This window comes from Dipodomys ordii, unplaced genomic scaffold (genome assembly GCF_000151885.1).
Source record: "Dipodomys ordii isolate 6190 unplaced genomic scaffold, Dord_2.0 Scaffold165, whole genome shotgun sequence".
NCBI lineage: Eukaryota > Metazoa > Chordata > Mammalia > Rodentia > Heteromyidae > Dipodomys > Dipodomys ordii.
Genome location: NW_012267381.1, coordinates 315282 through 328478, shown reverse-complemented (window position 1 = coordinate 328478; position 13197 = coordinate 315282). Strand labels below are relative to the sequence as shown.

Genomic DNA, 13197 nt, shown 5'->3' with positions numbered 1-13197 from the left:
TGTGGGGCCTTGAACTCTGGGCCTGGGTGCTGTCCCTCAGCTCTTCAGCTCAAGGCTAGCACTCTACCACTTGAGCCACAGCGCCACTTCTGGCTTTTTTCCTTCTTGCTTATGTGGTGCTGAGGAATCGAACCCAGGGCCTCATGCATGCAAGGCAAGCGCTCTACCACTGAGCCACCTTCCCAGCCCTGCTTTTATTTCTTTACAATTTAAAATATCAAATGTTGCACGTTTTCATACTATATTGTGACTGAAATTCTTTTTTTTTTTTTTTTTTTGTTCCTTTCCTGGGGCCTAAACTCTGGGCCTGGGCGCTGTCCCTCAGCTCTTCAGCTCAAGGCTAGCGCTCTGCCATGTGAGCCACAGCGCCACTTGTGGTGCTGAGGAATCGAACCCAGGGCCTCAGGCATGCAAGGCAAGTGCTCTACCACTGAGCCACCTTCCCAGCCCTTCCAATTTTCTTTTAATGCTTCTTGGTTCCCTTTAAATTTTGTTTTATCTCTGCCATTCTATTGGACCTGGCCTATGCCTGCCACTACTTTTAATTGGCCTTGGTTTCTATAATGTCATTCTTGGTTTTCTTTCTTTCTTTTTTTTTTTTTTTGGTCAGTCGTGGGGCTTGAACTCTGGGCTTGGGCGCTGTCCCTGCACTCTTCAGCTCAAGGTGAGCGCTCTGCTGCTTGAGCCACAGCACCACTTCTGGTTTTATTGGAGATAAAAGCCTCACAGATTTTCCTGCCTGGGCTGGCTTTGAACCGTGATCCTCAGATTTCAGCCTCCTGAATAGCTAGGATTACAGGCGTGAGCCACTGGCACCTGGCTGTTTTATTTCTTTTCATTCTCTTACAGGGGGAGGAAGGGACCTTTTTTTTCTGCCAAGGGCCTCTTGGAGATACACACACACACACACACACACACACACACACACACACACACATATGTATAACATATATGTACACACATTTATTTTCAGGCCTTAAAATTATCAATAAAGGCAGAAGGCTACAGGTAACCATGGAGAAGAATGTAAGTATACATGTCTGTCTCTTCATGTACCAAATGATGCTGAGCATCTCCAGCCTACATGGATGAGAAGTTCCCATGCTATAGGATTCTTTTCTAGCTTTCCTACTTCCCACTCTACTAGGGTATTCACTGATTAGTCCCTGTTACTCTTTTCTCCACATCTATTTCCTCCTTGCTTTTTCTTCATTTCCTTCTTTTCAATTCTCTGACTCAGCTTTTCTGATCTTTATATTATTTATAATTTTGTGAGCTTGTCTGTGTAACTTGTTTCAACTCATTTTGAAAAATGTTCTTTATACATTTGTGTTTATATACACTGGTTTGTATATTATCTAATTCAGTCCACTTTTAAAAAATATCATTAAGCTGGGTGCTGTTGGCTCATGCCTGTAATCCTAGCTACTCAGAGGGTGAGATCTGAGGATCACAGTTCAAAGCCTGCCCAGGCAAGAAAACCAGAAGTGGTGCTGTGGCTAAAAGTGGTAGAGCAGTATCCTTGAGTGAAAAAGCTCAGGGACAGCACCCAGGACCTGAGTTCAAGCCCCCTAACCAAAAAAATAAAATAAAATTATATATATATATATATATATATATATATATAGTGTTTATCCTTTTACTTCTAAAGTTTGAACACCTGGATATAGCTTTTTAAAACTTTCTAATGTATAATACATGACAGTAAATGGTAATGATTAATAAAAATCCAGGAACAAAAGTAAGTACTAGGGTGGATTAGCCTCTAGTCTTTTTCCATTGACCTTTTTCCTATTGATGATAAAAAAAAAAGCCAGCATTTTTTTTTAGCATTACTAAATGTTGGGTACCATAAGTAATTTGTAAGTCTTCTTTTCCTTTCCTTTCCTGCTTTCCATACCTTCAGTTTGTCAATTCTCTCACTTTCAGAGCAATTCTCTGGTTTAAGGAGAATAAGTCATTTGCTTAAAAACCTGTGTGTGTGTGCATGCATGTGCGTGTGTGTGCGCGCGCGCACGCTGCCATTGGGGCTTGAATTCAGAGTCTAAGCTCTTACTTGGCTTTTTCACCTAAGGCTGATGCTTTACCACTTGAGCCATACATCCATTTCTGGCTTTTTACTGGCTAATTGGAGATAAGCATCCCATAGACTTTCCTACCTGGGCTGGCTTTGAACTGTGATCTTCAGATCTCAGCCCCGTGAGGAGTTAGAATTACAGGTATGAGCCACCTGCAACCAGCACTTAAAGCCTCCTTAAATTTATGTCTTTCAGATTCAAAGTTTATGTTACTAGTAACTGCTGCATTCTAAGAAAACTGTTTCTTTGAAGTTTTGTTTATTTGTTAAGGAATACCACACTGAAGGAGTGCTGATAATTTAGTTAAAAATCTCCAGGAGGAAATGCCTAAGAGCTACTTGATCTACTTCCTGTCTTTATCTATGTTCTCATTTTGAAGTATCAGTTGACAAACTTGTCTGTTGGTTGTAATATGTTTGGCTCTAAAATCAGACTCAAAATCATGCTTTACTTGTTGTATCAGTTGTCCTAGATTTCAGGCAACAGTGCCAGACCATTCCCCTAGCGTGTTCTTGCTGCTAGAACTACCAAACAAGTTCACTCATTAAGTAAGGCCAGGAACTGGTTAGCTTCCTGGAAACAGAATTTGTCAGCCTGATAAACTGGCTCTTATAATAGCATCATCTTATTCAGAACTTGAATGTTTCTCGTTATACTTGTGGATTATACTTGAATATTCCAAGTTTTTCTAGTTACTTAGAGATAAGAGTCTTGTAGATTTGTCTGCATCGGCTGGCTTTGACCCTTAATCCTCACATCTCAGACTTCTGAGTAGCTAGGGCCACCAGCCCCCACCTAAATATAAGCATCTGTCAACTTTCCTAGCTTAGATGTTATAGTCTAGTTTTTATTTTGTTTTGTTTTTATCATGGTGCTGAGGATCAAACCCAAGGCCTTACGAGGCAAGCATTTCTGCCTCTGAGCTACACCCTCAGTCCTATGCTCTAGATTTAAAATCTTGGTTGTCAGGATTGAAAAACAAGCAAGCAAGTTCTTCCTCCCAATATTATCTCTGAGCTACAATTTCTTTCTCTCTTTAAATAGGAACCTATAGAGAAATTGCTAGGAAGTATAAAATAATTAAAGGAAATTATGTATTTTAGTTTTGACTAATATCTTTTTGGAGATACTTCCAATTTATTTGTTGTCCTCTTTTCTGAATTCTTTTGCCTTATATATACTTTTTTTGTTTTGAGACAGGGCCTTGATATATAGCTCAGGCTGGCCTCAAACTCAAAATCCTCCTCCTTCAGCCACTCAAGAGCTGCAATTATACACATGCCCACCTCACAAGGTTAATATTTTTGTATATATTTTAAAGTGGAATCATATGGGTAGCTATTACTGATGTTTTTCTTGCAGCTTTTAAATAATTTTACTTTTCCAAGCAGGCAAAAATGGGATTTTTTTTTTTTTGAGTGGCAAAGCAAGGAGTTTCATAGAGAAAAAGAAAGTACACATTAAGGGAAATGGTCAGCCTGAGCTAGGTAAAGCTTTTTTTTTCTTTTTCTTTTTTTCCTTCATGGGGCTTGAACTCAGGGCCTGGATGCTGTCTCTGAGCTTTTTTGCTCAAGGTTAGCACTCTACCACTTTTAGCCACAGTGCCACTTCTGCTTTCCTAGTGGTTAATTGGAGATGAGAGTCTCATGGACTTTCCTACCCAGGCTGGCTTCAAACTGAGATCCTTAGATCTCAGCCTTCTGGGTGGCTAGAATTACAGGTGTGAGCCACCAGTGCCCAGTATGTAATATATATATACACACACACACATATATAAGTATATATATGTGTGTATATATATATACACACAAATACATATACACACACACACACACACACACACACATATATATATTGTTGTTGTTGTTGTTGAATTCAGAGCCTTGAGCTTAATAGGCAGGTGCTCTACCACTTGAGCCACATCTCATCCTCCCAAAGTAGTCTTTGTAGGTACTTTTGTTCCTTTCCTATACCTCTTCAGGGCACATGATAGACATCTGAACAGATTGGTCTAGAAAGAGGGCAAAGGCAAAAAAAAGTAAAGAGCTGTTGGTTCTTTTCTCTCCACCGAGTATTAGAATATTTCCAAGAGACAAAGATAAAAGATGGAAGACAGGCATTCTCTTTAGGTGGAGTCTTTTATGCTCCTTCCTTCTAAAGGTGTGTCCTAGGTCCCCAAGTGACTCACAAGTCTTGGAAGCAAGTGTAATAACTCATCCCTTGGGTTTCCTTCCATATCAGCAGATTTACTTCTTTTCAGTCCTTTAATGTTATTTGAAGGACAAGAATCTCTTACATACCTAGGAGAAAATTCTAAAACATGGAATTGGGCTGTGTTTTGGTCAGTTGTCTTCAGTGCTTGAGAACACTACTACTCCACTATTTCAAGAGGTGGGGATTAAAAGTAAAGCCAATGAGATAGAGACAATGCTTGTTTGATCAGATAGGAAAGAAGACAACAGAGCTGCCCTTTGACATCCCTATGGGAAACAGAAGGCCCGTAAACTTGTAAAGAATTTTTTTTGGGGAGGGGGCACACATTCAAAGGCTTGGCTTGTAAAACAATTTCTGTTCAAAACAGCTACCTGAAGGCCTTGTTTGCTACTTTAAAGATGTACTTTCCTACACATGATTGTTTAAGAATAGATCTGGCTGGGTGTAGTTGTACCCGCCTGCTATGTGAGCACTGAGGAACTGAGGTGGAAGGATTTTGAGTTTGAGGCCAGTTATAATAGTGAGCCTCTGTTTTTAACAACAACAGAAAGCCAGTATGGTGGTTCATGCTTATTATAATCCTAGTGACTCTGGAGGCTGAGGCAAGAGACTCACAAGTTAGAGGAAAACATGGCAAACCTAACCAGATCGTACCTCGAAAATAAAAACAAAAGTTCTGGGAGTGCACTTTTATGGCTTAAATGGTAGAATATAAGTCCCTAAGTTCAATCCCTAGTACCACCAAAGGGAGAGGAGAATAGGTTTGAGACTGTGTCCAATAATCAGCACTCTCTGAATTTGTCTTTTGATTCAGTACCCTATGCTGTGTTGTTCTTCACTGGAAATTTGCTTCTGTTTTTTTCTTGATTATGTTTCTCTGGCACTAGGGAAGCTGCTCTGCTTGAATACTTCCCTCAGTTGCAGTCAGTTATTAAATATTGCTTCCAGGAATGTGATGGAGGGCTGTTAAGAGTGCATTAAAGGACTGGGCATATGGCTTAGAGGTAGCATACTAGTGCCTAGCATGCATGAAGCCCTGGGTTCAATTCCTCAGTGCCACATAAACAGAAAAGGCCTGAAGTGGCTCTGTAGCTTAAGTGGTAGAGCACTAGCCTTGAGCACAGAGAGGCTCAGGGACAGAGTCTAGGCCCTGAGTTGAAGCCCCAGGACCAGCAAAAAATAAAAAATAAAAAAAAATTGAAGTAATCTGACATTTTGGAGACATAATGGCATCATATGTGGCTGTAGTTGCAGGATCTGCCATTATACCTGAGTATAACTTCCTAAATATTAGTGGGTAATGTGTAGAAGTACTTTGCTAGTCTGTATTTCAATATCTTAACCTATATGCTCTCTTTCAATATAGATGAACAGGAGGCATTGGACTCAATCATGAAGGATCTGGTGGCCCTCCAGATGAGTCGACGTCCCCGGGTATCTGGATATGAGACCATGAAGAACAAGGACACGGGTCACCCAAATAGGCAGGTATGTGTGTCTCTGGCACAGCTTAACTAAATTTGTGGTAGAGAGGATTTCATGAAGAGAAAAATGTGAGAAGTTAAAGCTAGTCTAGTAGCAGGCTTGAATGCTATTGGTTCCTTTTGTATTCTGTTAGATGGTAAGTGATATATGGACCCAATTATTATGTGTGTTTATAATCTGGAGTCCCAAAGCCTTAAGTGTAGCATTTCACCTGCAGAGAGAAAATGAATACTATGTACATCTTTAGGAAAAAACCTTTTTCTTTTCTTTTCCTTTCTCTTTCTTTCTTCCTCTCTTCCCCTCTTTGCATTCTCCCTTTCTCTCCCCTTCTCATCTCTCTCCTTCTCTCCCCTTTTCTTTCTTTATGCCAGTTCAGGGGCCATTGCTCTACCACTTGAGCCACACACAACTCTACTTCTGGCTTTTTGAGGGTTAATTGGAGATAAGAGTGTCACAGATTTGTCTGCCCAGGCCCAAACCACAATCTTCAGATCTCAACCCCCCGAGTAGCTAAAATTATAGGTATGAGCCTCTTTTCTTATTTTTGTTAATATAGAAACTTGTGTTCTGCTGAGAGTCTTCACCTCCATTGTTATTTATTATATACCCTGTTACCTGGGTATTTTAGCCTGTAGAGAAGAGTGAGTAGATAAGAAGCTCTCTTACCTAGCGGGTACCCTGTGCTATATCTGATGGCTGTTTCTGGACATGTTTGATGAAAGTTTGTCCATGATTTTTTTCCTTGTAGTTCTGTCTTATTAGCTAGTCTCGCTCCTCATTTGTATCCTGTCTACCAACTCTTTAGAACGTTTTCTATTCATGGAACACTGGTGGTGGTGGTGGGGGGTGTCTTTTGTTCTATGTTATAATAGAAAGATTAGAAAACTGCTTTTTTTGTTGTTGTTAAAATTATCTTATAGAATTGGGGGAACAGTGTAGGACCCATTCTTGTCCCACTTTAATATATTATTCTTTGTAATTGTGCGGGTTCTCCCTTGCTGGTAACTTGTAGTCAAAGCTACTTTGGGAAGGAGTATTTTGCCAGAAACGAGTCCCCTCCCCCACACTAAAGTCTATTGACCTCACTTTCCTTCCTGTCTTCCTATGTGTAGTGTGCTTGCTAACACTGCACTAGTTAGCTGATCTCTCTCCAAACTGAACTATTAGAATGGATAGCAGTTAGTAATGAGAAAAAGAAGCTTTCTTTAATTGGAAGGGCCAAAGAGACCAGTCTGGAAAAAAGAGGAGTAGAGGTAGTCCTTAGTCATTCATTAAAGGGAGATTATCTTTTAGGAATATTTCTGTTTACAGCTAAAAGTTATGAGAAAACTTCAGCAGCGTACTGGTGGCTCATACCTGTAATCCTAGCTACTCAAGAGGCTGAGATCTGAGGATCTCAGTTCAAGTCAGCCAAGCAAGAAAGACCATGACACCCTTATGTCCAATTAACCACCAGAAAACTGGAAGTAGCACTATGGCTCAAAGTGGTAGAGTGTTAGCCTTGAGCACAGAAGCTCAGGGACAGAGCCAAGACCCAGAGTTCAAACCCCACAACTGACCAAAAAAAAAGAGAAAAATCCTAAAGTCCTGTGGGGTGTTGTTTTGTTTGTTTGCTGTTTGTTTTGCCAGTCCAAGGGCTTGAACTCTGGGCTTTGGCTCTGTCCCTGAGCTCCTTTTTGCTCAAGATTAGCACTCTACCACTTTAGCCACAGCACCACCTCCAGCTTTTTCTGTGATTAATTGGAGATAAGAGTCTTACAGACTTTCCTGATCCTTAGATTTCAGCTTCCTGAGTAGCTAGGCTTACCGGCATGTGGCCTTGACAATTTATTTAAAAGTACTTTTAAGAGGTACTGGCTCTTAGCACCCACAGTTTATGTGAATAACATCACACATTTTTCTGTTGCATGGAGAATACAAATTATTAACATTAGTTTTTTTGTTTTTAAAGAAAAAACACACCACCAGCAGCTCAGCCCTTCTGAACATGCCCACAGTAACAACAAGCTCATGTGCAGGGGCCAGTGAGAAAAAGAAATTTTTGGTAAGGACCCAAATTACCTGTTATAGCTTTTCAGTCTGCTACTCATGCTGGACAAATAGAATTCATTTCCCAGATAAGTTGTTTTAGTGGATTTGTAGCTCACTAGTTACTTATTAATTGTGTTCTGGGCCCCTGGTTAGTTTCTCACAATACTATTTAGCAGCCTCTTTCAATGCTGTCTAAAAACTTGTCTGTCATAGAGTTTCTGTATCATCTAATATGTACCTACCCAGGCACATATGAATCTGAATCTGGATTTTTGGTTTTTTGGGGATCTTACAGGGAGAGAAATGCTTGTCTTTGGGCTTGAATTCTGCGGGTGAGCACCATCCCTGAGCTCTTTCGCTCAAAGCTAGTGCTCTACCATTTTGAGCTACAGCTTCACTTCTGGTTTTCTGGCACTTAATTGGAGATAAGTCATAGACTTTCCTGTGCAAGCTGGCTTTGAACCGTGATCCTCATATCTCAGCCACTGATTACAGGCATGAGCCACCAGTGTCTGGCTTATTGTGGTTTTTATTGTTGGGTTTGACATTGGATGAAACCAATTTATGCCAAGAGATCCAGACTTAGGAGGAAAGAGGAATAAAATATCAAAATCTAGCTGAGTTGGAGGCATGGCTTAAGTAGTAAAGGGACAGCTGAACAAGTAAGCTGAATTAAGAGTGTGAGGCCATGTTCAAACCCCAGAATCAATAGAAAAAAAATTTTTTTTAAGGAAAACAAAATCGAACTTAAATGGCTAAGAGATGCCAAATTGGGCTAAGAAATGTCAAATTTGACTAAGATTCAAATTGCATAGTCACGGTTGAAGGCAGCCAGTTATTCTGGCTGGTGGAAACTGTTGTTTATTCAGTGGTGGAATGGTGTTGGCAGAGACAAACAGCTCTTCAGTGAGAGAATGGCAATATTGGCTGCAAAGCTGAATTAAGAGTGGCACAGCCTCATAGGGCTCAAGCTTGGCACAACGAGGAAAGTCAGGGGATCTGGGTTAATTGATTTCTTTAGAGATGAGGCCTAGAAGAACTAGTGAACCTAACTTAAATCTGCTTACTGATACTTTAGACATTCTCTTCCCTAAGTAAATGAACTTGGTAACTAATTGAAAGAATGAGTGCATTTGAGAACAAGTAAGCAGTAAGTAAGCATTCTGAGCAGGCAATGAGGTACTCAGCTATGAACTGTTTTCAGGAGGTAGGTTCTGTGCTTTTTTTTTTTCCCTCCCTTCTGTCCTTTTGGTCCCTAGAAACATATAATAACATATAACTGACTGACTGTCTTTGGTTTATGTCCATCCTAGGTGTGGCTGGGCCTGTGGATGGCTTTTGCAGGCATTCATCAGTCACAATGCTAGTTTTTTATTAGGGCTGACAGCTTAGGTTGGTCAAAAGAGTACAGGGGCAGGGTAGGGAGTGGGGCAGGGTAGGGAGTTGGTATCATAGAATTATTGGTTAACCTACTGACATGAGATTTTACAATTTACAGTGTGCTTTCTACAATAATAGTTAAACAACATCGACAACCATAAGCATGTGTTTAATATTTTGAAGTTCACAGAGTTTTTACACAGGGTATTGAATGGAGCCAGGTAGTAGATCCAGACCTGATACCTAGTCACAATAATTTTACGAAGTATGACTCATATAACCTTTCTGAACCTGTTTTTCCAGCTGAAACATAGGCACAGTTAGTACCCTCTATGTCTACCCCTTTGTTGTAAAATCATAAATAGTATATAAAGTATTTTGTACATTTTAAAATAATGTACAAATGAAGCCAGGTAGTGGCTCATGCCTATAATCCTAGCTACTCAGAAGGCTGAGGCCTAAGGATCACAGTTTGAAGCCAGGTTGGGCAGGAAAGTCTGTGAAACTCTTACCTCTAATTAATAACCCAAAAACTGGAGGTGAAGCTGTGGCTCAAAGTAGTAGAGTGGCTAACCTTCAGCAAAAAAAGCCCAGGAACAGTACCCAAGCCCCCTAATCAACAACAACAAAAAATACGAATGTAAAGTTGTAGTGATTATATCACTTCTATTGTGGTCTGTCACTGTGAGTGTGAGTTTTGGGAAAACTTTTAATTTTTTTAACCAGAATTATGTTTATATTGTGTAGTGGAATTAAAAGGGTAAAGTTTTTCTGTCTTTAGTGGAGTGTCATAATTGACTATCTGATTGAGGGTGGGTTTTTTTTTTTTTTTTGGGTCCAGTCGTGGGACCTGAACTCTGGGCCTGGGCACTGTCCTTCAGCTCTTCAGCTCAAGGCTAGCACTCTACCACTTGAGCCACAACGCCACTTCCAGCTTTTTTCTTTTTGCTTATGTGGTGCTGAGGAATCGAACCCAGGGCCTTGAGCATGCAAGGCAAGTGCTCTACCACTGAGCCACCTTCCCAGCCCTAGGGTGGGTTTTTCTGTGCTGATACTGGGACTTGAACTAAGGACATGCTTTCACTTGTTTTTTGTTTTTTTAACTCACAGCTACCATTTGAGCCATGATATTTTTGATGTTTTTCTGCAAACTTTGGGATTCAGCCTATTTCTGAAAAATCTCAGTGGAGAGAGAAAGAATTCCTTATTTTTCTTTGAATTTTATCAGAATGACAGGTAGATACTTACATAGCACCCAAGGGCTGGAACTGACTCCCTAGATGTTCACTAATGCATGTTCATAATGGAAAATATGCTTTCTTCATGGCAGAGCACAAGCAGGCCCGGGCCTTGGCTATCAGTTCTAGAGGAAGAGAATTCTAGGAGCTAACACTTCTTGCATGGTCAGTGATTGAGACTGCCTTTTGCTTTTACTGTGAATCATTCTAGGTCTTTCCTTCTCTTTCAAAGGCTATTGATAAGACAGGCTGGCCAGTTTGAAAATTAGAAATCATGACACATAGCCTATCATCATCATCATCATCATCATTTTGCCAGTACTAAAGTTTGAACTCAGGACCTTACATTTGCTCAGCTGTATCACATGAACAGCCTGTTTTTTTTGCTGATTATTTGGAGATGTAATCTCTTGGAGTTTTCAGCCCAGGCTATCATATCCTTCAAATCTCAACCTCCTGGAGTAGCTATAATTACAGGCATGAGTCACTGCTGTTCAGCTCTAGGATTTTTTTTTTTTTTAAGAATGTTGGTTCATGGGCTGGGAATGTGGCTTAGTGGTAGAGTGCTTGTCTCGTATGCATGAAACCCTGGGTTCAATTCCTCAGTACCACATAAACAGAAAAAGCTGGAAGTGACATTGTGGCTCAAGTGGTAGAGTTCTAACCTTGAGCAAAGGAAGCTCAGGTATAGTGCCCAGGCCCTGAGTTCAAGCCCCAGGACTGGCCGGAAAAAAAAAAAGGTTGATTTCATTTGTCTCTTACATTGAACTAAGGTGTTTTTCCTGAGTCACACTAATAAATAAATATTTAGGGGTTGTGTATATAACCTATTGGAAGAGTGCTTGTCTTCCATGTGTGAGACTCTAGGTTCAGTCCAGTATTACAAACTACACAGAAAACTGACGTGGCAAATTGTTTTGTTGCCAAATCAGTTTAGCAACAAAACTAACTTTGTACTATGTTAACAAATAAACCACAGGTCTCAGTGACTTAACACATTATATTCAATATGAAGAGGGGGCAGACTTTTTCACAAGTTACTAACCTGTGTTGAGGGAAACACTACTATCTTGAGGCATGCAACTACCAGGGAAGAGTATAGAGCTTAATTCCCTCCCCGGCTCTTGATCAGAATTGGGCACAAAGGCCCAGACTAACTTTAGGAAATGTAGAGAGCACAGGAAATGCTTGTGAGCATTCTGCCCTCACTGAGTAAGGCGACATCATGCAATCTATAGAAGATGCAGATGTTATCTCTCAATCCTAAATGTGCATTTTAAACACTTTTGATCCTAAACAAAACACTTTTGGCTAAAAGATGATGAACCTTTATTATCTTTTTTTTTCTTTTTTTAGTATTATTTTGGTGATAGTGAGTTTTGAATTCAGAGCTTTGTGCTTGGTAGGCAAGCATTCTGTGACTTGAGCCATACCTCCAGCCCATTTTACTTTAGTTATTTTTGAGATAGGGTCTTCTTTTATACAGGGATGATCTCAAACCAAGACCTGTGTATTAATTAAGTGGCTAATTAAGTAATTGCTCAATAATAGTCCAGAGAAGGGAAGGAAACCAGAAGTCAAAAGTCTATAGTCAGAGCTAGGGTATGGTGGCCCACGCCTGTAATCCTAGCTACTTAGGAGGCTGAGATCTGAGGATTGCAGTTCAAAACCAGCCCAAGCAGAAAAGTCCATGAGACTATCTCCAATTAAGCACCAAAAAAGTCTGAAGTGGAGCTTGTGGCTCAAGTGGTAGAGCACTAGCTTTGAGCAAAAATCCTCAGAGACAGGGGCTGGGAAGGTGACTCAGTGGTAGAGTGCTTGCCTTGCATGCATGCATGCCTGAGGCCCTGGTTCCTCAGCTCCACATAAGCAGAAAAGGCCGGAAGTGGCGCTGTGGCTCAAGTGGTAGAGTGCTAGCCTTGAGCTGAAGAGCTGAGGGACAGCATCCAGGCCCAGAGTTCAGGCCCCACAACCATCAAAAAAAAAGGGGGATGGGAAGGTGGCTCAGTGGTAGAGCACTTGCCTTGCATGCCTGAGGCCCTGGGTTCGATTCCTCAGCACCACATAAGCAAAAATGAAAAAAGCCGGAAGTGGCGCTATGGCTCAAGTGGTAGAGCGCTAGCCTTGAGCTGAAGAGCTGAGGGACAGCGCCCAGGCCCGGAGTTTAGGCCCCACAACTGGACCCCCCCCCCAAAATAAAAACCCCAAACTTCAGAGACAGTGCCCAGGCACTAAGTTGAATTAAGCACTAGGACAGACAGACACATACACACACACACACATATACACACACACACACACCTATAGTCTTGTGGGAGGAGGGATGGGAAAGGACATAAAAAAAAGAGGAATCAGCAAAGAAGCAGAAGTGGCTGTAGTTGCAACAGGTTCTGTAGATTGGAACAAAGCCACAAAAGTAAAAGAAGGACTTGGCTACTAGAGCAGAATGTCTCAGAGAGGTCAAGGAAAGTGGTTGCTGAGAAGAAATTGAATAAATTATCTTTATCTGAACCTCCCTTATTTATGGCTTGTTATTGTCAGCCCAAGAGGAGAGTCTTAGATTTCAGAACTTGGCAGGTTTGGATATACCATGGAGGCCTGCATCCTGCTCAGGGACAGTTGTCATGGCAGCAGAGAAAGCATCTTTGTTTACACTGCTTACTTATCATGGGTTTGGTCAGGCTTGAGTAGAATGAAGTAAAAGTTCAATTGCCTTTTTGACTAATTTCTTTTTTTTGGGTGTGGGGGAGGTCCGGTCATGGGGCCTGAAC

The 13197-nt window shown here is 41.0% G+C and overlaps 1 protein-coding gene across 9 annotated transcripts in view; it reads left to right on the top strand.

Annotated features, from left to right (window-relative positions):
* Positions 1 to 13197, top strand: part of Map3k3 (mitogen-activated protein kinase kinase kinase 3) — an 85243-nt gene that overhangs the window by 12429 nt on the left and 59617 nt on the right. For 3 of the 9 annotated variants that reach the window (XM_013033291.1, XM_013033288.1, XM_013033289.1), the window contains exons 1-3: positions 3301 to 3372; positions 5659 to 5780; positions 7729 to 7821. In XM_013033291.1, the coding sequence (XP_012888745.1) occupies positions 3357 to 3372; positions 5659 to 5780; positions 7729 to 7821 (231 nt within the window). In that variant the 5' untranslated portion in view covers positions 3301 to 3356. Of the gene's footprint in view, positions 1 to 3300; positions 3373 to 5658; positions 5781 to 7728; positions 7822 to 13197 lie in introns of those variants that run through there. The other 6 variants (XM_013033292.1, XM_013033290.1, XM_013033295.1 and 3 more) reach the window with 3 other exon arrangements.